Raw genomic sequence first — 24438 nt, forward strand, 5'->3', positions numbered from 1 at the left:
ATATTTTTTCACAAAAAATCAGCATGCGTTACCAGGGGTTTTGAAAAGATATTAAATTTTGAAAATTTTTGCATTATTCAAAGAAAAATGTACAAAACTTACAAAACATAAATTCCTGATTTTATTTCATCAAAAATTGTTTTAGAAGAGGTGAACAAATCCATATATGACATTAAAAATATTGCACACATGTCCTTCATTTAGTGGAACTCTTCAACCCCAGAGAAGAACCCAATAAAGTCACAACTACGTTGCGTATGACCTTAAATCGCTTTTATATTGAATTGTTTTTACAGTATGATTTAATAAAATACAGGATAAACAAGAGGCCCATGGGCCACATCGCTCACCTGAGCACTGTGGCTGGGAAAAAGCAGAAATTGGATTATTATTGAATAGTTTATATCCAAAAGTAGTCCCATGACCAATCATGGCTTTGCTATTCTTGATAAGATTATTTTTAAAGAACTTTCCTATATATTTCTATGTAAAACTTTGATTCGCCTTTGTGGCCCCGCCCTACCCCCGGGGGTCATGATTTGAACAAACTTGAATATACACTACCTGATGTAGGGTAATCGTGTTCAAAAATCCAGACTTGTAAATTTGTAAACGCAATCTTGTAAAATTGTAATTCCAAACTTGTAATTGACCAGTTTCCTAGTATACATATGTAAGTAGGTAATTCAGACATCCAAGCATGTAGTTCCTAAAATACAACTGTGTTAAATTGACTTTAATTAAGTTCAAAATATGAATGTATGTATCTTTGATGTTGTAAACTTTGTTTTCCGGAATTTATATTTCCGTGCTCTGAATAAAACACAAAGACAATTCACAACTCTACAAATGTACAGTCTACATATTTGTCGAATTTAGATTGCGAGAAACTATGGAGGGCCATTAGTGCCACAATTCCCTTTTAATATTTTTAATTTATTTTTATTATAACTTCTTGTTTTCCAAATTGTATAAATTCTGACTTCTTGTTTAAATTTTCCATTTTTATTTTATTTTCTTCATGGCCATAGGATCCGGGGGGGGGGGGGGTTGCCGATATAAATGTATATAGAATACTATAGAAAATATAGCTATTATATGCCTGTGCCCCCTAAATTAATGACTTTTTTTTTATTGGTAAGTGTTGTTAGTTGATACTTAAAACAATCCAACTCTGAACTTCCCAGGCACGTAGCATCCTTCTTTAAAGTGTTGGGGGGGGGGGGGGGCAGAGAATTTTTTTTTAAATAACAGGTAAAGTTGACGAGCAAAAAAAAAGGACATTGTCCAAACTCGAAAATCCTATTTCGTGGAGGGGGGTTGGGGGTTGGGTAGAGGCCAATTTTTTTTTCAGATGCAGAGTTCTTTCAGTACCAGATTTTTTGCATACAATACTACATTTCCCTTATATCACTTTACTGTAGTAAAATGTGAGAGGGCAACCGGCCTTTCACTTAATATTTTCAATAGTAAAAGTAATGTTGGGAAAAAAAGTGGGGGGCAAGGCCCCCCTGCCCCCCCCCCCCCCCCCTGTTGCTACGTGCCTGCTTCCCATGGCTTACGAGGCTAACGCCCAACCACTAGGCTACTGTGATCAGTGCCCCAATTTCCCAATATAATAAGATCATATTAAAAAAAAAAATTAGTAGAAGCAGTTACGTATCAATATTCCTCGGGGGAAGGGGGGGGGTCCCCAAAAAGAAATGACAAGCAAAAATTAAATAAATAAACTGATACATAATGATATAAATTCTCCCCCTGTAAAAGCTATGTTTTGGATCTTTCTTTAACTTTTCAGTTAATTTTTTTCTCAACGCAAGAATTAGCCAGAGTTAGGTTAATATGCAAGAAACGGGTGTGTTTGGGAGGGGAAATGCAGCCTATAAATGCATTTTCATATCAAAAAAGCTGGTCATGTTTATTTTCCACACAAAAAGTGGAAAACCCGACCTTTTGCTCCCTCCTCTACTTCGGTCCTAAGATTTGTTGAAGTGAAAAATATTCTCAGTCCTACTTTAAAATAATGTTATGTCAATATAAACTGAAATATACCTGATATTTGTAAACAAAATAAGCGGACAATCAGGAATGGGAGTCATATTTATAATATATTTGGAAACATCACCATGGCCATTAAACTTAGACGAGCTCACTTTTGATCACAGTGTCACTTTCACAAAAGGATTGATTAACTGAATTGTTGTTTAACGTCCCTCACTAGAATTTTCACTCATATGGAGGCGCCACCACTTGCCGGTGGAGAGCTGCAAATCCTATGCTCGGCACTCAGGGTCATTGATCCAAGAGGGATCTTTTTCGTGCCAGCACCTACTGCAACATGGGACTTCGGTTTATACATGTACGGTCTCATCCGAAGGACTGGTCTCCACGTCCCAAACTTGGTTTACCAAAGGAATTAGTAATACATAAAAAAGAGAGACTGAAATCAAAAGTGAGCTTATCTGAGTTTCATGGCCCCGGGTCGGACAGGGAGTGGGGAGCCAATGTATTCTATTCCAATTACATGTAAATGAAAGTAATTTCCATTTGTGTCCAATTGTCGGTATATTCATAAGAAAAGAAATCAAGGCTAATTCATTGTTATATCCCCTGAACAGTAATGCCTTTCGGGGGTCAAGAAATATTTGTTTTGTGCCCACCCACAACCCCCAATGAAATTGCTTCCAACAGGCCTGAAAAGGAGAGAAAACACACAAGAATGATATATTACAGTTTTTAAAATAACTAGAGCAAAGCTCGTTGCAAAGCAACGAGTAGGTCTTCCGTCCTGTTTGACCGGAAGTAGCTTTCATTTTTCACAAAAATGAGAAATAACGCCAAAAAATGCTTTGAATCCTCTAAAGCTATGTTAATTAAAGGAAAAATAGGCCATTTTTTTGCTACTTCCGGTTTAACCAGAAGTGACGACGACGCACGGAAAATTAATTTTTAAGCTCCCAGAGACATATGTTACCCAAAAAACTTGTCAAAAACGGCAAAAATACGCGTTTTCCGACTACTTCCAGTTTGGCCGGAAGTGACGACGGTGGACGTATTTTGACGACTCCAATAGATTAAGCTGTCATTTTAAACAACTTTGCTTCTTTGATGTATAACAAATTCTCAATACTTTTTGAGATATCTGGAAAAAACTTTTGGCCCCTCTAGATCCCTTAATTTAGGGGTCATCCCTTTTTCCGACATATCATTGGAAAGATCTTCTAATTCTGCACAAATTATGTTCTATATATTTTAACAAAATATTTTTAGTTTAGAAGATAAAAAGCAAAATATGAGTAATTTTTGGCTCTTTTAAGCATTCTAATTTTTGACCCCTATATAGCGCCATTTTGAATAGAGAAATCGAAAAACAAAAATCGATGTGCACAACTTCAATCCTTCTATTACCTAAAATCAGTAGAATTTCTGCTCCAGCTTTAGCCGTCTCTGAGCCTTTGTCTGAAAACGAAAGCCTATAAATTTTTGATAAAAGGGAAATAACTCAATACCGGAAGGGACTTTTTAAAATTTTAGTCAGCATTCCGATAGACTTTATAAACCTCAATAACCTCTGAACACTTGAGCGAAATCCGTTGAGAAATGAGTGAGATATGAGGCCTCAACGTCGCGGTCTAGGAAGCAGAAGAAAAAAAGAATAGTAATCTTTACCAACAGAATCAGTAGAAGGTCTTCCGTTGGAAACGGAAGACCTTTATAAAACAAAATTCATGTTCCATGGAAATATATCTACATGTCGTAGACTGTTCGCGCAAGATCTGTGAATATGTACAAAAAAGGCCGACGCGCCCCTTTTCGTTTAGATTTCATTTGGATTCCTTAGTTTAATTCTATCATTACGCACTGTAGTCCTACTCTCTTATTAAAACCTTCGATTCTTCTGATAGTTTTACCACAAAGAAAAGTAAGGAATAGTGAAACATAATTCAAAATATCAGATAAATTGAAAATACGGAAGGAAGCAAAATAAAATAAAGAATATGTCAGTATATAGAAAGCAATTTCAGTTGGAGCGGGTGGGGGGGTCCCAAAGCCACGATTTTTCAGTCGGGGGACACTATCAACTAATAACCCCCCCCCCCCCCCCATTAAAAAGAAGTCATCAGACTTTTTTTGAGGGAGCGAAGCATATAGTAGCGAAGTTTTCTATATTGTCCTGTATATCGGAAAAATTATTGTGGGCACGGCACACACCCCTCCCCGGATCCTACGGTCATGAAGGAAATAAAATGAAACTGGAAAATATAAACAAGAAGTTAGAACTAAAATAAGAAATAAGAAAAATAAAGTCGTTAGAATTTATTTGATTTGGAAAAAAAATTATAATAAAAAAAAGAGAATATTAAAAAAAATATAGCCCCGACACCCCTCCATAGTTTCTCGCAATCGAAATTCGACAAACATGTAGACTTTACATTTGTAGAGTTGTGAATTGTCTTTGTGTTTTATTCAGAGCGCGGAAATATAAATTCCGGAAAACAAAGTTTACAACATCAAATATACACACATTCATAATTTGAACTTAAAGTCAACACAGTTGTATACATGCTTGGATGTCTGAATTAACTACTTACATATGTATTCTATGAAACTGACACAATTACAAGTTTGGATTTACAATCTTACAAGATTGCGTTTACAAATTTACAAGTCTGGATTTTTGAACACGCTTATCCTCCATATACCTGAGGATGCTTCCATATAAATATGATCAATTATGGCTTTGTTATTCTTGAGAAGAAGATTTTTAAAGAATTTTCCTATATATTTCTATGTAAAACTTTGGGTGGCCATTGTGGCCTCGCCCTACCCCCGGGGGTCATGATTTGAACAAACTTTAATCTACATACCTGAAGATGCTTCCAAATAAATATGATCAATTATGGCTTTGTTATTCTTGAGAAGAAGATTTTTAAAGAATTTTCCTACATATTTCTATGTAAAACTTTGGGTGGCCATTGTGGCCCCGCCCTACCCCTGGAGGTCATGATTTGTAAAAACTTGAATCTAAACTACCTGAGGATGTTTCCACAAAAGTTTCATTTTTCCTGGCACAGTGGTTCTTGAGAAGAAGAATTTTAAATGATACCACCGAATTTTCAATAATTCCCAATTATCTCCCCTTGAATTAGGGCGTGGCCCTTCATTTTAATAAACTTGAATCCCCTTCACCCAAGAATGCTTTGTGCCAAGTTTGGTTGAAATTGGCCTAGCGGTTCTTGAGAAGAAGTCAAAAATGTGAAAAGTTTACAGACAGACAGACAGACAGACGGACAGACAGACAAAGAGACGGACGCCGGACAAAATGTGATCAGAAAAGCTCACTTGAGCCTTCGGCTTAGGTGAGCTAAAAAGTAGCAAAACATTTTTTTTCACTTAAATATTTTATTGAAGCGCTTTGACACAATATGCAGAAATGTTAAGGCACCCTAGAATTAAAAATTCGCAACGTTCAACGTTGAATACGGCATTATCCTCCTTTCAAACGAATTCACAGCAAGACAACCGCTCCTCAAAGAGTTCACACTATTTAAGAAAAAAAACTAATGAATGTTTTTCCATGTGTTGACTAGGTCGTCCTCTAGTTCCGCAAGAATCTGCTGCTTGAAAAGCTGTCTCACACTCCGGTCTATCTTCTCCCATGCATGCTAGTTAGGGTTGAGATGTGGTTGACAAGGGGGCTTACCGAAATTGTCTGTGCCTTGATGACAATAGTTGCATAATGTCTCCTTACAAGCATTCCCCACTCCTACAGTTTGACATTGAGGGGAGGGTACTTCCGGTTCCATTGATTTTTTCCAGATAAACTCTAGGATTATTTTGTGCTTTTTGTTAAAAATCTAGCGATTTTTAATGATTGTAAGGAATTCAGGTATGCTTTATAGGTCTTTTGGGCAGTAATTAAAAAAGTTTTAAGTAAAATAACGACATACAGTGAAAAGAAACAAAACTCTCGTTAACTACGACCGGCTTGGGCCATTTCAATAAATAATAATAATAAACCCTTCCTCGATTTTAGAATTTTCAAAATTGTGTAATTGATTTTCAGACTCACATTTGACCCTTCCACAAAATAATATACGATAATGTACGACATTGCAATAACGCAGACCTGCGACACAAACAGTTATAAAACATCTACATGTCAGAAAACTTCCGAGAAACAAACGCATAAGTACGTGTAGATACCAGTTTACCCCAAGTCTACATTGGGAGGCGATTATCTGGTTGGATAGTTGGTGAAAAAAATCCATCAGAAGAAAGATCTTTCTTGTTCCTTTACCAGCTGTTTACATCGTATAAGGATAATCATAACGATGATGTGGTTGATAATGTTGCATGTAACAACTAGAGAAAAGCAGATAATTAACTCTTCCGATAAACATCGGAAGTAATGAATTTAGAAGGGTTTTTTTACAGCCCTTTTAAGAATACATATAAAATTTAGAAAAAGCTACAAAAAATCCTTTTCGGCAATTTCAAATTTGGACTTTTCTAGGTCGTCACTTCCGGTGATGTCAAATGGCACAAGGCCAAAAAAGCTTTAAAAACTCATACATTGTACAATTCATTTTATGCTATTTTTAATGATTTGATAGAAGAAACTTCATTTTTCAACTCCTTCAGATGAAGTATTTCCGATGGACAGACATCCCTTTAAACAAAGACCCTTAAAAAAATGAAAAATATTTGTCAATTCTAGACTAAAACTCAGAACACTGGATTTTGAGCATTCATTTTAAGATCAGGGTACCTAAAATGAATGCTCAAAATCCAGTGTTCTGAGCTTTAGTCTAGAATTGACAGATCAGGGGTACATGTACTTAGTTCACAGTTGCCGTCGAACCCCTGACAAATTCGATTTATTCTTACGGACTGATTGCAAAGACTTCTTAATTGTACTATTCGTGCATCTCTTCTGCATGCAGGAATTTTACCATTCAACATCTGTGTGACCTGATTCTGATATATGTAATGTCGAAAGAAACAATCGGATAATAACCCCATGACCAATCAAGTACATTTTGATATGATTCTAATAAAGTCAATACTGACCAATTCATGCATCCCGCCCATACCTATATATAAGAAGCCTTTACACGCCAAAGCTAAGATTGAAATGGGATCAATACTAGTATGATGAACTGTTCCGTCAGAAGCTTAGGTTGTGTGATAGTGATTTTAATGAATCTGACATTAAACAGTGGTCTTCAATCTAACGACCCTCCATTTCGAGTGCTTGTTTTACTTCCCGGGCGTAAGGGCGATTTCTTGTTTCCATTCGGGCAAGAGAAAGCCGGGGCAGCAGGTTTGGTTATTTTATGTTGTAGTGTAAACTGTGGATATTTTTCAATTATCTTAATAATTTGAAATCTTGAATTTTCAAAGTCATTATTTTTTTTATGTTCTGAAGTCTCATTTTTATAATACTGCTTTAATTAATTTTAGCATACATTGGATTGTCCCCAAAGCACATAAGATAATTTACTTCAGTTCTAAACGAATTCAATTTTTAACTCGGGGAAAGGGTACTTAACATCAAAATGTATGATGGACACTTTTTTGTGGAATAGAAAACTCATATGTAATACAAATGCAAATGAAACAAGTAAAGAGCTCACTAAATGATACCCCCTCCGGGTAAACCCGAAATAACTGTCAAATCAAAACGTTAAATCGAACGTGCACCATGGTATTATTTAACAAAGAGTCTGTAAAAGTATCATTAAATTTTATTCAGTGGTAAAAGAGGAGTTTTGGATAAGAGATGGGTACCCTTCAATATATTAGAATGAATGGCAGGTTAATATCTCGTTATGGAAAACCCGAAATATGTGTCAAAATGTAAAACAAGAGGTGCACTATGGCACTATGTAACAAACATTCTTTGAAAGTCTCTAAGTTTCATTCAGTGATATAGGAGCAGTTGCGAATAAAAGATGGGTAGCCCAAAACGTAACAGACAGACGGACGGACGGACAACCTGATCACTATATGTCCTCCCACTTTTCAAGCGGGGGTATAAGTAGAGAAAAATATCCCTTAAACAAATTCAAGAACAATTAATGGAAGAGAAAAATAAAAACTCTTATCCATCAACTTTGATACTATATAATTGTTATTAATTTTCCCCCTTTCAAATGTTTATACTCTATATCTAATAACAATACACTATAAATGGCATGCATTGCCTCTAAATCCTAATAGAAATTCAATATTACCTCTGGTGATATTGTTCAGTTCATTTCAGAACACAATTCTAATGATCATTCACTCTTGATTATACCCATAAAATCGGGCCTATTCATAACATTAACTGGTCAAAATCCCAAGAGAACGGGAATTCTACAGAATTAAACACATCGTGAGTTTATAATATAATCACAAATTAATTATGCATAAATATCCATTTAGCTCAAAATCATACATTTGGTGAATTAACAAAGCAGATTCTTTCCAGTAGATTGCAATTATGATTACTGATGTCTAAGCTACATGTGAAGATAGCATAATTAATATTCATTGATGATGTCTATTCTGTAAGAGGATCCCCTGCCTGTCAATGTCTACCTAAGTTTGGTAACCTAAAGATTACAACATTGGTATTCTCTAAATAACGCAAAATACGGCTACATGTACATACTAATTTTTCTTCCTTTAGAATTTAATGTTCCCTCCATCAAAGATTCGTGGGCACACAGTTTTTAGTCTGTCGATCCATGGCCATCTGTTTGTCTTTTATTCTGTTTGTCTGCAAACATATGCCTATTTTTGAATGGTTACTATACGTAGTAGTGCTAAGGCCTTCATATTCCATTTGTGAATTTCTTTTGACAAGACCTTTCTTTGGGCATAACCATTTATTGACTACCTGACCTTGATCTTCGAGTTTGACGTACCTCTGCAAAATTCTACAAACTTGAAATTGGCCATAACTTTTAAATAATTAAAATTGATGCAAAGCAGCAAATCGGCCGCAAACAAAATTTTGCATTTTAAAAAGTACTCTCACAATTTAAAAAGCATCTATGCTAGGAAAGCACAAGATATTCAAAGTTGAAATAGTGATCATTTTTATTTCAGACTGACTTCAAAGCAAGATAAAAAAAAAATTAAAAATTGAGTAAATAGAAATTTTAGTGCATAAATTTGCTCATCAAATGGATTCATCGATGTAATAATTCAAAGATAATTTGAATATACATAATATGTTTATTTGGCGTTCCATACTTTTGACCTTGACTTTGGAGTTTGAGCTACTTTCTGCATTAGATTTCTTTTCTCAATAAACATGTACTCTTATGTAACATATGCTTTCATATCGGAACAAATTCAGAATATAACGGAAACTAATATTATACGAACCACTATGAAAAGTATTAATACCGATCTGAAATTAATGAAATTATACTCGTGGCTTATAAAAGTCATTGATCCGTACTTATAAGAAATGTAGAGTATAATTAGGTATTAGTCCTCCTGTCTCATCAAAGTCAGTCAATATCATCAACTAATAAGCTTTTTTCCATCATATTGTATTACCACATATCTTTCCCATTTGGTAAAATTACGTTTGGTTATCATGCATAACAAAGAAAACCCCATTTATCTGCAAAAACCAGAACTCACTACGTGGTGTCTTCAGGCTTTTTAGAGAGACTGCTGGGGAAATAAGCTAAATTTTATCCATATACTTTAAAAAAATACTTCCTTGGCTTTCAACAATTTTTTTTGTATTTACGTCACAGGCGTCGGGAGAAAATTAAAGGAGGAGGGGGGCTAAGAAAAAACGTGTTGGGTCTAATCCCAATTTGCAATGTCTTCATGTATGTTATGTCTATCTTTGCAAAAAATGGTGCCCGGGGGGGGGGGGGCTTAGCCCATTAGGTTCCGATGGCTTTATACGAAATCGATCCCTGATGTTTTGCCATTCTTTTATGTTTTGTAGCCTCTTTTACTTTCGGTGCTAATTGCACCTCAGTATGCCTAAAGTATCTATAGCTAAACTGATATCAGCTTCTGATGGAGGGCATTCCTGGTTCATCAAGTTCAATGATCGTTTTTTTTTTTTTTAAACTTTCCTTTTATAGTGGACGCCAATTTTGTGTTTTCACACTGGTGTTTATGTGATTTATGTCTTTCAATAAATTTTTTTGTGATGCAATGTTAGTTCCCGATGTCTTGTTTTGATCCTATTTTGCATCTTGTGCTAGCTTCATTGTCATCAGAAACCCTATTGTCTCTTCGAGCACTGCTCTTTAATTCTTTATCTTGTACTGAGTATGTTTTTTTGGAGCTGATCTTTGAGTCTAGCGGAGTTGAATTAAATTAGTTCATTGTATTTTCTTCGGATTTGCATCTTCGTTTGACCAACATCTTGGTCTCGGATAGCATCAATTTTTTTCCTTTTTTTCCTTTTCAAGCCCTGTCTTTTCTGTTCTACTTCTACCATTGTGGTTTTAATTGTTCATTAGCGATATTTTGTTTACTTTCGGATGGTGAACCAGATTTTATCCTCAAACTTAATGATTTCATGACTTTGGAGTGTTGGAGTTTACTCACAACCAGTGAGGTCATTATTGTTTCCTTTGCTTGATCTTTCTTAATTTCAGCTTTATTAAGACAAGAAAGGGGTCTATCTCAAGTTCTTCTACTATTTATTCGTAAAATAAAATTTTCATTCAATAAGAGAGATATCTCTTTAGCATAGAGAGATATTTCCTGTGCTTAATGAGATATCTCTTTAACTATAAGAGATATCTCTTTGACAAAGAGAGATATATTTATATCTTAGAGAAATATCTCTTTAAACAAAAATGATATCTCTTAAACAACAGAGATCTCTTAAAACAGAGGAAGTCTCTTACTTAGAGATATATCTTTATAGGCTAGAGAGATGTCTCTTTAAGCCAGAGAAATGTGTCTTTAAGCTAGAGAGATATCTCTTTAAGTTGTTGAGATATCTATTGTTTAAGAGAAATCTCTCTAAAATGAGAGATATCCCTGTAATTTAAGGATAAATTATCCGAAAAAATAGCAAAAGGGCTTGCCATAGTAGTCACTTACTATATCAGCCCCTCTCAATGCCCTTCGTCCTGCAACGTTCATCTCTATCTCTTAAAGTTATATAATTACAAATTTTGAAAACTTCCTGAAATGTGCTGAATTCAATAAATTTGAATTATAAGTTAACAGAAAATATTATAGTTCCAGAGCAGTGTATTGTCACAAACTAGTCCGATTTTATATCCTTTTCCAGAAAGAGGACAAAATGGACAAAATTTCAACAATTTAAGCTCTAAAATTTATAGAGCGCATGTGTGTTCAGGAACAATATTGACATATTTCATTGATATTATCATTCTACACATTATATCAAAATATCTATCCTGAACACACATGCGCTCGGTGACTTTTATTCAAAATATCGACGAAATATGTACATTTTTCTGCAAAATTCATAAAAAACTGAAATTACGTCATATTTGTGACGTCCGTACATAATCAATATGAAATTATTCTGTGCTTTTGCATATACTCCCCTGTTTAAGGACTTAATTAAATATTACTCCATCAAAGTTTGATTTTGGGGGGCAAATGTTGGTTAATACCGCATATAGTTCTTTGGTTCTTTGTGTGACCATAAGGTGAGTTCTCAAGGTATTTTGCGAATTATCTTGGTTGAAAGATTAGTACCTCAAATAATTAAATTATTTTCTCGGCAAAAATCTACCGCCAATGATATTAAACTCACAAAAGCCATATTTTCCCACAATATATTCTATTCTTTAATTGTTGTTCCAATATTAATTGGTTAATGAAGCCTAATGAATATTATAGGCCACTCGCTATGAATTCGTCATTGGAAGACCCAGCTTCGATTCCCGTTCTTAAAACCTAAAACGTAAACATAGGAAGTGACTTTTCTTCGCCAAGCTTCCGGCACTAAATTTTGAAAGTCACTAGTCATTCAGATGAAACCTTAAAAACCAAGGGTCCATGACTTTTGTAGACGTTGGAATGATAATGAACCCTCACTGCTCAATGACCTCTTAGTGCCGAGAGTAGGTCTATAAATTTCTTTTCACGGACATACGTTGACCTCTCTGTATGAGTGAAATCTTGCATATTCTACTACGATTATTGCCGACATCAAAGAAATGCTGCGGGCATTATTCTCCAATAAATCACGAACGTCATCAAAAAATATCAGATCAGAAACACGTATCAAACCTGTGCAGTTGAAATGTACATTTGACTTAAGAATGAAATACATGTACATATTTAGATCATCGATGGGTCGTCTTTTGCAATTTAAACACTGTATATTGCAGAAAGAAGCGGGGCTGTTTCACGGACCTCCTTACGCCATATTTAAACTCCGTGATTTTAATGATAAAGTGGTAAAATAAGGAGCTAAATGGAACAGCGCTTCTACAGCATGGTGACCTAATTCGTTTCTCTATAGAGAACCATATTTTTACAGCTGTAGTTAGAGATTAATTTTAGATGAATAATCGAAATGTTGTTTGAAATACAAATATGAAATACAAACATATCTTTCAAACAACATTTCTCGACCTCGGAGGTTATTCTGCAACATTCACGAAAACGAGGGCTTTATTTCTTAAACGAATGAGATGTTATACAATCAAATCCATCACAGTTGAACTTATAAGTACATATATACCCAATAGGTGGATGCGTAATGAATGATGAAAGAAAGCTTTGTGCAGTTCTCTATACAAGAAAAATCTTTTACTTCCTATTCTTTGTCTCTTTTTAGCTCTACTGGTCAGAGACCAGAAGAGCTTATGCGATAGTAATGCGTCCGTCGTCCGTCCGTCTGTCTGTCTGTCTGTCTGTCTGTCCGTCTGTAAACAATTTTTCAAAATGCTACTCCTCCTACAGTTTTGGTCTGATTTCAATATAACTTGGCACACAAGTAGACTACACTAAGATACATAATTCTGTGTATCGGTTTTTGATTTCGATGAACGGTGTTGCCGTGGACACTAAAAATAGAAATTTCTGTGAAATTCTTTCAAAATGCTACTCCTCCTACAGTTTTAATCTGATTTCATTATAACTTGGCACACAAGTAGACTACACTAAGATACACAATTCTGTGTATCGGTTTTCGATTTCGATGAACGGTGTTGCCGTGGTTACTAAAAATAGAAATTTCTGTGAAATTCTTTCAAAATGCTACTCCTCCTACAGTTTTAGTCTGATTTCAAAATAACATGGCACACAAGTAGACTACACTAAGATACATAATTCTATGTATCGGTTTTTGATTTCGATGAACGGTGTTGCCGTGGTTAAAAATAGAAATTTCTGTGAAATTCTTTCAAAATGCTACTCCTTCTACAGTTTTAGTCTGATTTCAATATAACTTGGCACACAAGTTACAATAAGATACATAATTCTGTATATCAGTTTTTGAGATGTTATACTAAAAATAGAAATTTCTGTAAAATTCTTTCAAAATGCTACTGTTGAACTGATTTCAATATAACTTGGCACATATATACAATAAGATACATAATTCTGTGTATCGGTTTTTGATTTCGATGAACGGTGTTGCCGTGGTTATTAAAAATAGAAATTTCTGTGAAATTCTTTCAAAATGCTACTCCAAATACAATATTAGTCTGATTATAATATAAATGTGGCATGCAAGTATCTGCCCTAAGAACATAAAGAGACTTAATCAAGGATCAAAGTATTCTTTTATTGCTGTTGAAAAGTTTCAATTTCCAGCTCTACTTTCTCTTCCTTTGCTATTTAGAGCTTCAATCTCGACAGAGACGTCGTCTCTCTCGAGAATTTTTCATTCATATGAAGACGCCATCATATCACTTGCCCGTGGAGGGCTGCAAATATACTTATGCTCGGCACCCAGGGCAACGGTGCAGTGTTTTTCATGCCAACACCTACTGCGACATGGTTTTCTCCGAAGGACCGATGTGCCGCAGTGGATTCAACCCACGACGTAAGGATCAGCTCTTTCTCCGTGACTCTAGAGCAAACACTCTTACTACTGTCCCACGCGGGCGACTCTGGTTTCCAGTCTAACATCCATTTTCTTTCTTTTCTAATGAGTATTACTTCTCTTCATCGCAGCTATCCTGTTCATCGTTTTTACAAGAGAATAGTATCTGCTGATCAGTAGCAAGTTCTCAAGCCCAAGTTCATGTCCAAAGTTCAAAGGCTTGAATATATTTGAGATATAATAAGCTGATCGTTGTAACATCTCCATCTGGTCGTGAATAGCATTGTTTTATGTGTGCAAAATATGATTATCCGGAGATAATCCGTGAATATCACATTAACCTCCAAGATCACGTTACTTCTTTTGTGAGCAAACAACTTCAGAATGATTGAAAACCTATTGGTCACATGCATATACCTTTCTGACATGTTTTACTCTCTGGTTCTCTTCAAAGTCAAAATATATGTGACCCATGGTAAGAGCGTTTGCTTAAGAGTATCCTTACCTCGCGGGTTTGAACTCCGCTGAGAGATTTTTGGATGAGACCATATAAATACAAGACCAGTGTCACTGTGGTGTTGACACATAAAAGATCCCTCTATGCTCAAAGGCTGTAGGTCTGAAAAGACGCCAAACTTTTTTGTTTTGAAAAAAAAAGTTTTGTAAGCGTTGCCTTTTTCCTTAAAGAATATAAACCTGTTATTCCGAAAACTCTAACCCTGTACCATGCACACCATCTGCTTCCTTTAAATACCACAATTAGAAAAATATTATCTTCAAACAGAGTTGAAACCAACTTCTCTGAAATGGATTAAACAGCACATATTTTGGTATACAATAGGATCATTCAGTTTGCCAAAAATGCCATCGTCCACAAACTTTAAGGACAATTCAGACCCTCTTTGTGCACATTTGAAATAAGGATGTATTCGCTTTAACAAAAGAATTGACCTATAGGAGAGAACAATTTCCCGGAAAAAACGACATTTAAAAAGCAATCTTTATTTGTTGTTTTCTACCGTATACATGTTTAAAATTTTCAAATTTGTATTTGATACCTCAAATTTATTATTTATAACTTTACAATAAACCTCCAAAGTTGATCGAAACACCATTTTGTCCATAAAAGCATTGATTTTTGCATGAATTTTGGCCTTGAAGTCCTTCAGGGCAGGCCTGCCCCTAAATAAAATTGTGATATTTTGATAGGTTAGGATGTAAGGAATAAATTAAGATAAGATTTTTTTAGGGGCACCCCTGCCCTGTGGTCGAAATTCATAAAAAACCTACAAAAAATAGGGAAACCTGATTTTCATCACCAGCTTGAAATTTATGCTACTTATTCTTATAGTCAGACTAGCTCAGTTGATATAAGCGCTGACTTTTGCACCTTAGATACTTTGTTTTTAAACCTGGTACAACACTTTTAAACTTTTAAATTTCGTCTTTTCAAAGACTATTTAGATTTTTTATATAGATTTGTGTATTTTTCCTTCAATTATTTATCCTTTATGCATGCCCATTATTGATATATAAGAAACACTAAAGAGATATCAAATCGTAACAATCCAATGTACAGTTCTCAGTCAGGCGGAACGAACCTCAGTATAAGCACACTTTCTTCGAGGACAAGAATAACTCACTCTGTGTTACTCAATACAGGTATTCTTGGCAGCATTGAGCTGCAATGAATTTCAATTGTATATATTCCTTATAATTAAATCACATTGATTTTGGCTACATATTTCAGTAAATGCATTCCCTTGGATTTCATTTAGGCCTATATAATTTGCACACATTAATGACATGTTTTATTATATCCACGGATAAATGGCCTAGACATGAAGAACATAATTCAGAGACAGTAGACACTACCTTTATGAACCATGAGAAGTAAAGACAAATATCAATTAGTATTTATGGAGATAAACTCAGAAAATCAATGAAAGGGTTCCTCCTACCTCTACTAACTGAAATAAAAATTTAGGAAAACAAATTATTATATGTATTTAGCCTAATGTCATTAATCGGAACGGAAATCGACAAGCTTTTTGTAGAGAAAAAAACCAAGCCCGGTCCTATAGGTCAGATCCCTATTTATAATGAAGTGATCCAAAATTTCAACGATGAGCAGGAAAATGAAGGGGTTTTATTTCCAAATTCTTTGAGTTGTAACGACAGTATGCGACAGATGTTTCAATTTCCCTTAAGAAATATTCTAATTTTACAACAGCTACTTAGTACATTAGATCAAACGCCATCATTTGCTTAGCTACTTGAATGAGGGGTTTCGGTTGAAACAACGATTCGAACCTGCATTTTTAAGATAATCTCTGAAACAAAGTTAGACATTCATTCAACTATGCGAATGACCGAATCAATTTTCATAGTTTCAAAGATTATGTACAAGATGATTTATTTAATGTTTCGTCACTTTTCTATGACAATTTTTTTTTCACTGTTAGTTAGCATTGCCATAGAGGACATCGAAAGAACGGGCATCATCAAGGAGGGATCTATTGAAGTGGAGTACGCTAACACACGATGTAATGGAGTTCATGGCCTGGGTAAGACTGAACTACTGATATGTTATTTTCTAGATTATTAAGTGGTTTCCTACACTTCTTTTCCTTTCTGTAAAAACGCCATCGACAACAGAGCAAAAAACAGAACCTTATATATATATTTAAACTCATCTCATATCAGATTCCTCTTACCGTAACTTATTTTTCTGAAAAAAAAGACGACTTCGAAGATTTAGAAAACTGACTTGATATAAATACATAATTGTCGGTACCCGTAAGATACCAAATACATTTGCAATTTGCGTACGTACAAGAAGGCACATTCTTCTTAACAAAATCTGTATTGATCGAGTCTATCCTCGGGAAAACAAAACATACGGACAAACAACTATAGTAATAGCGAAAGACGCTGTTTCTGTAGACTGTCGATTTATGATTGCCTATTTAGTAGAATGATATAGAGAACATTGTCCATAGCTTACTAATAAATCAGAAAGTCCTATGAGTGCGCGAAATTATAGTTCTTCGACTGTGGATGAATAAAGGGAAACTCAAGTATTTGCATCAATGAAATTCGAGATAATAAGCACCGTCCTCATATTTACCTGGTCTGTATTCCCCTGTCAATCAAGTGAATTAAGATCCATCATTGGGTCCTTGCGTCGCGGGTTCCAAATCTCACTGTGGGACATGGAGACCTGTCCTTCGGATGAGACCGTATAAACCGAGGTCCAGTGTCGCAGTAGGTGCTGGCACGAAAAAGATCCCTCACTGCTCAATGGCCGTAAGTGCCGAGTATAGGACAAAATTTGCAGCTCTCCACTGGCAAGCGGTGGCGTCTCCATATGAAAGAAAATTCACGAGATGGACGTTAAACAATTTACAATCGATCAATATTACAAATGTTTTCATCTGAGTTGTTGCTTATTTCAAATGTCTACATTTGAATTATTGCTTATATCTGGCATCGCAGACGAACCCAGCTAGTGATTTCCCGAGTACATCTTAATAAATTCAAAATGTGCTAAAATAATTTCCAGAAGAGAATATTAAAGTATTTATGTGAATCAATCTTTCTTGTAGTACATGTATTCTCTTTAGGAAAATGGACAAGCTTTCGCCTACATCCATGGATGAAGGCCAAAGCTTGTCCACTTCTGTAAAAGAAATATTCTAGTAATCTCGGCCTTTAAGGAAACCAGATTTATGGTCATTTTTAGTAACCTGTTATACTATGTCTTGAAGAGATTTATATTGTTCAATTGACTATTGGAAACTATTTTTTTTAACATTTATTTTACCTCTATTGTACATTTATCCCAGAAAGATTGCAAACAAATGCACCGTTTCATCTTTTTTAACCTTTAATAATCGATATTGATTACTATGCAAGTGTGTTCACACCGTTGGAATCTGAAAATATATTATTTCGCTTGGAAACTTTCAAATTACTATTATAGCAGCCTGCTTTAACGAGACACGTTCACTAATCTCAGGAATGATGGATGTGATTTTTCTGTTTTTGATATCATAGGTGTATAAAAGTTTTGATTTATTGATGAATTGATATATTTGCATTTGTCTTCACATTTTCTAACAAGTCTTTTTTTATTTCCTGGATTAGGAAGAAATTTTAACGACATTGGTTTCAAGAAAAATCATGAGTTTTCGAGTATTTTTTTAAAAGAAAAATGAATCGTTATGTAACATGCAGGAACATGAATCAGACATTCCTATCAATTAGAATCATTGTCTTCTACAATTGTAATAACGTCGTTTAAAAGTACACCAAAGGAACGAGAAACAGCATAATAATGAAAAGAACAAAACTTAGACGAAAAAAACGTTTCCTTATTATGTTTACTCAATAACGTAAATCATAAATTAAGGCTCATTTGGGCGCGGGATTAATACAGATTTTTCTAACTCCTTTCCCCTTTGTGTTTTTTAATTTTTCATCATAATATCTCGAGTTCCTCAAAACCATTTGCTTTACGTGAAAACTGACGAGGAAGCTTTTTAAATTTCCTTTTTAGAAACGGAAGCGGTCTGTCAAATAACAAAAGAACGTTGTCATTAGTTGTTGCTTTCAGCTTCATATGCTTTTGTTTTAGGAATCACTAGCGATATGTTGCGGAAGAGAAATTACAGTGCCATTATTGGTCCTCAGTGTTCACAAGTGTGCAGTTTTGTGGGACGACTAGCTGCTTATTATAACATTGCGTGTTTCTCAGGAGTTTGCCAAGATACAGAAATGCTCAATAAAGATGTGTTCACGGTATGAAATCTATTTTCAAGAGTCTTTAATTAGTCGTCTTAATAAATGTGTGTGCCTGGATTTTGCTGCTACACTGTAGCAGATGTCTTTTGTTGATAACAAAAACAACTAATCCATAGTTTGCAAAAACATTGAAGCCAAAAATACATAAAAAAGGAAGAAATCATTTCATAGATGACAAGTAGGTTAATCCATCCTGCTTCGTACACGTACATACAATGTCCTATACTTCTAACAGTTTGGGTTTAATCGTGTCCTCAAAATTAAATGTTTTCAAAAACATATGATATTGGCTTAAATATGAATAAGAATTTGTGAATGTGATAAATTATGAAAGAACATGGCACAAAGGAGGCTCCTATTGGACACCCCACCTTGGTACATGTACTTTTCTGAGTTTTAAACAGAAAAAGCCTCAAAATGACTTATTCAGTGGGTTTCTTCCTTAAGAAAACAGTGTCCACACCCGTCGTCCACTTCCGTTTTCGGATATGTCTGTAAAATCCTTTTAAAAAAAATCATATTTCTGATGCATGTGCTCAATTTTACCTGAAAGAAAATGCACAAGTTCATGACGACACAATAAGCATTTAAGAGGTGTAATTCAGTTACTCCATGGAATTCCTATTTCAGGAGGGATAAAATTTTATTATTTGAATTACTTCCATATTTTAGAAACCGTATTTTTGTATCATATTTGCCCCAATTATTACACAGTAACCCCTCCCTTTCAATTTTCCCGTCTTAAAGAGATTAAAAATAACAAGAAAGGCGACAGCATATTTTTGACGATGTTTAGGATCTTATTTTGAATCACTTCAGATCTCTAACTTCTCACAGACCTTTTTTTTTCTTTGCGTGAAAAAAGAAATCCGTAATGATCATTATAGGAGTCTTATTGTGCAATTAACCTTAAAATACCCTCAGAACTAGATGAAATCAAAGTATACGCTTGATATGAAACCTCTAGTGCAGACGTGGCTAAAACAGGTTAAAGACTGTTCTTTCATCTTTTTTTATGTTCGACCTACACTTGCTTTTTGCTTACTTTACACTGTCTGGCTCTTTCTGAAAAGTTGCAATTTTCAAATGCAAATCAGTATATATACTCGTATATTTAGCCCCTAAATAAGTAAATTATAATTATATTGTTCGAATCCTAGTTAGATATCAAATATCGAGAACACCTCAAAAAAGAAAGAATGGCTCAATTATTAACCCATCTTAATTATGAAGTCGAAAATATTACGTAAAACATAATGAACTTCATTGCTTATTTTACCAGATCACACCATTCAGCAGAATTGACGCTTGACAAATATCAAATTTAGCTACTGTAAAATCATATTTTTGTGAGGTCAAATTTTCGTGGTTTGAAGAAAATCTCTTGGTTTGTGGGTATTTGATTTCGTGGATAAAGAATTGTTGAGTATACTAGTTGTTTTTTTCTGTAATATTTTACATTTCGTGAAGGACATGAATTCGTGGGTCTCTTCATACCTAGAAAACAACAAAAATTAAACCCCAAGAAAATTTGTGATTACACAGTATCTGCTCTCAATAATAAACATTGGTTCTGGGAGAACAAAACGAATTACGAAGACAACAAATCATAATCATGCTAGAAGTCCATTGAATCAGTTAAAATAATGAAGCAGAGCACATAAGGACCTCTACAACATCAGAGTAGGGATCAGATGCCACGGAGTAGAAACCATCATCTGTTGACTGATCATACCCGCCGTATTCTCATGAATGAATAAACGGGGAAGTCCAGAGAAAATTGCAATGAACACAGAAATTGTGAGATGTCGACTTTAATCAAGATTGTTGACATTTTTATACCATCGACTCATTTTTCAATAGCTTGCACATTTAAGATTTTTTTCGCACGTATAACAGACAGTGTATTGAATCACTGGGAATCATAAACATTTGTATATCCAAGTTGCCACGTTCATGTAACTAAAAGTACTATCGCCTACAAACTTGATTTTAACTGCAGGCAACAATTCAAGATTCAGGAGAAAATACTCCTTTAAACTCCCTAATATTAAAAAATATTGTACACCTATATATCATAACATAGTTTATTGTGTATATTTAAAGTGCAACTTTTCCTATACTGAACATTATCGAAAACTGTCAGCATAAGTTCTAGCTTAAATAAATTTTAGAACCATCTTTATTTATACGTTGAATATGAGCATTATTCAAATTTGAAAAGGAGATTACTTTCGACGTCCTTGATTTGAAAAAAAAAGTAGGTAGACACAATTCTTCAATTATAAAGACAACCATAAATAATACAAAAAAGGAATGTCTGGACATTAAGACATTTCTTTCCTTTGATTTTTAGAATCTATACCAATATTGTTCTCTAAGCTATAAATTGAGCCCTATCGAGAGTCGTATTTTTTTTAATACAACATGATATATCTTTTTAACATCTTTGAAATACTGATCTCTTTGCATTCTAGACAGATATTGGAAATACAGTGCCATCATGAACTTTTATCTTTTCTGATATATTATTCATTTGGTTAGCAAATTTATTTCAAAGGTTTTTTTTTTTTCAAAACAATGTTAAACATCCATGAGGTAACACTTTAATCATTTTTTCTCATGACGTCCTGTTTACAAAGATATGTTTTAATTTTAAAATTCATTAGAAGTATGACTATATTTAATGTGTATTTCGTAAGTTTTTTAAGTCACAATGAAAGTTTTATATAAATACGCATTTGTTCCTGCATAAAACATTTGTAGCGCGACAGATATATAATATGTTAAATAAAATTATATAGCTTTGATTTATATGTTACAAAACGCATATATCTTAGCATTAGTTAAAATTGTTTTGTTATACAATACCATTATGTAATAAAAAGTGTTTTGGTGATTCAGTAGTGAGGATACATTGATTATACAGTTTGTTTGTTCACTAAATGACAATGCTACCTCATGCAAACATACCGTTAACGATACGAACGACGAGAGAAGTCCTATTATGGATAAATTCTAAGGTGGCTCAGTTTGACACAAGAAAACAAAACTAAATGTTAAGGAAATGGAATGGTCATTTATTCAATCAACTAATGAATGACATTATTACACCAAGAAAAAAAAACATATAAAAAGTTAAAGATACAACAAACTACATGTAAAAGCACGATATCATACTTCAACAGAGGGAGTTGTGTCTTGTTAAATATTCCAAAAATGCCACAACCTTAAAAGTAGAATGCAAAAAGACATACACACAGTATTTAGACTAGAATAAACCTCCCGTGCCCATTGATCATGCCCAAAGACAACAACCGTAAGCTCATTTAACTAACTAAGATTCCCAAATCTAATTTTTAACGTCTGTCTATGTGTACCTGAAAAAAAAAAACGCACATTATTTTATTTTATTTTACATGGTTGAATGTAAAGAACCCCTACTTAGGTCATAAAATGTCTAGAGCTTATCTTCATGGAAAATTGAAATACATGTATTTGTTTCATATTCGTATATGTCACCAGAAAAAAGACGTTAATGGTTCCCTAACAACAAAGCCTTATGATACACGTGATCACTTCAACATTGAAACAATCGTCAACTTTTTACGCAGCAGTATACCCTTTATACTTGCATACTTGGTTTATATATATCCCATATATATTATATATCTCAGTTGATTCGATACGCAAGCATGCTCTACGTACGAAGAATTATCTAAACGATTTAAGTTATTGAAAAACAAGTTGATGGAACAAGAATATCAGCATTTTAGAGTTATCATTTCGTAAGTTCTGTGGTCAATTCAATGATCTTGTCAGCTGACAATCTATCAAGTCAAATGCTGACTAGCATTTTTCATACTCGTTGTTAGGCCATTACTTATACACTGAGTTGTCTACGGATTTATGACTTCACCTTGACTTAAATCTTAACATGTAATTAATCTAGAAATTGTAACACAAAATACAAATTGAAAGTTATTTTTTAAAATTATTCTATAAATATTGAAAATAATATTTTTAAATATATATATAATAGTCATAGAATATAAGCCTAAACAACTCTTATCTATTCTCTTTAATTTTCAGACATTGACAAGATTCTTAGGAACTTTTGATAAAGTTGGATTAGCTGTAAGTGGTATTATGAAATCCTTTTCCTGGCATCGAATTGGAATAATTGCTCAAATGCATACGGACAAGATCTGGATATACACAAGAGATGCCATTGAAAGCATGGCGTCAGCTGATGGAATGAATGTTGCCATTTCTAAAACCATAAACGAAACCGACGACCTATATAAAACATTAGAGCAAGTTGCATTAACATCTAGAAGTGAGAATATTAGCTAATTAATATACTAAAATGCTGGAAACATTTACATGTACTTTTAAAATATCATGACAGAGTTCTGATATTTGATTTTCAATTTTAAATCAAATATAATTCAGATTTTCATTTGTCTCAATTCATAACATCTATCTAAAAATGAAAATAAATTTATTTACGTTTTAAAAATATTACAATTATTTTAAATTTTGTAGAGAACAAAACTTTAGAAAATGAATGATCGTTGCCAAAAACTGCGCACTATGCGATGTCCAGGATTCTGTGTTTCCTAAATTGTGATTATTTTCTTTTACTTTCAGTTATTGTATTGGCGGTTAGAGGGGAGACACTGCGGAAAATAATGATCCACGCTTATGATATGGGTCTGATAAAGCAGAAATACATGTTTATCTGTGTATACTATTACTTCCATAAGAACACATTTGGCGACATTTCTTGGAAACAGGTTGGTATTTGTGTTGGTTCCATTGATAAGTTAAAATTAAAGACTTTTTGCAAGAGAATAAAATTTGGTATTCATGAGTATATTTGCAAGAGATGAAAGAGCGAAAGTTAATTTTTCGCTAAAGCGCTAATATAGATACTCAGTCAAACATAAATATGATTACAGTCTTTTGTTGGTGTTGAACTTCTTAATGTGTAATTTATTAATTAAGAACTGTTGAAATACTTTCAGAATGATACTGATGATGAAAAGGCTAAAAATGCTTACCAGTCAATAATGTTTATCTCGTATTTTACACCAAATACGAACGATTACAGGAACTTTACTGAAAGAGTTAGAATGAAGTCACTAGAATTGTTTAATTACACGTACAAAGCTGATGAAGAGGTGAGTGGAATGTGCTGCCATGTTGAATTTCTTTTTTCATCCTGAAGTAATTACAAAAAAAAAGTTTGTATGCATATTCCACAGCAAGGGAAAATGCTGAATTGTATTCTAAATATAAAAAATGATATTAATTTAACTGACATTTTATTGTCAAAATTAAGGTTCCGTATCCAGCCTCCAATCTTTATGAAGCCATGTACACGTATGCTATATCTGTCAACATGACATCAACAGAGGGAAAGGATTCGTCTGATGGCCAACTGATTGCCTCAAGAATATGGGGGAATACGTTTACAAGTAAGCCCGATGTTATAATAAAGCATCTTAGAGGTTAAACAACATGTAAACCAATGACTTACATGATGGATGGTTGACCAGGCACTGTCACGTACTTTTCAGTGATTAAATTTTATTTCGTTCGTTATACTT

General features: G+C 34.0%; 1 protein-coding gene across 1 annotated transcript in view; it reads left to right on the top strand.

Annotated features, from left to right (window-relative positions):
- LOC134244446 (atrial natriuretic peptide receptor 1-like) overlaps positions 1 to 24438 on the top strand; it is a 58174-nt gene that overhangs the window by 7136 nt on the left and 26600 nt on the right. Inside the window, exons 2-7 of the mRNA XM_062726708.1 lie at positions 16483 to 16584; positions 18657 to 18820; positions 22916 to 23162; positions 23477 to 23622; positions 23854 to 24009; positions 24171 to 24306. Coding sequence (XP_062582692.1) covers positions 16483 to 16584; positions 18657 to 18820; positions 22916 to 23162; positions 23477 to 23622; positions 23854 to 24009; positions 24171 to 24306 — 951 coding nt within the window. The remainder of the gene's footprint in view (positions 1 to 16482; positions 16585 to 18656; positions 18821 to 22915; positions 23163 to 23476; positions 23623 to 23853; positions 24010 to 24170; positions 24307 to 24438) is intronic.

The sequence above is a fragment of the Saccostrea cucullata genome, unplaced genomic scaffold (genome assembly GCF_032062105.1).
Source record: "Saccostrea cucullata isolate Sc308-1 unplaced genomic scaffold, CSIRO_AGI_Scuc_v1 ctg359, whole genome shotgun sequence".
NCBI classification, from domain to species: Eukaryota; Metazoa; Mollusca; class Bivalvia; order Ostreida; family Ostreidae; genus Saccostrea; species Saccostrea cuccullata.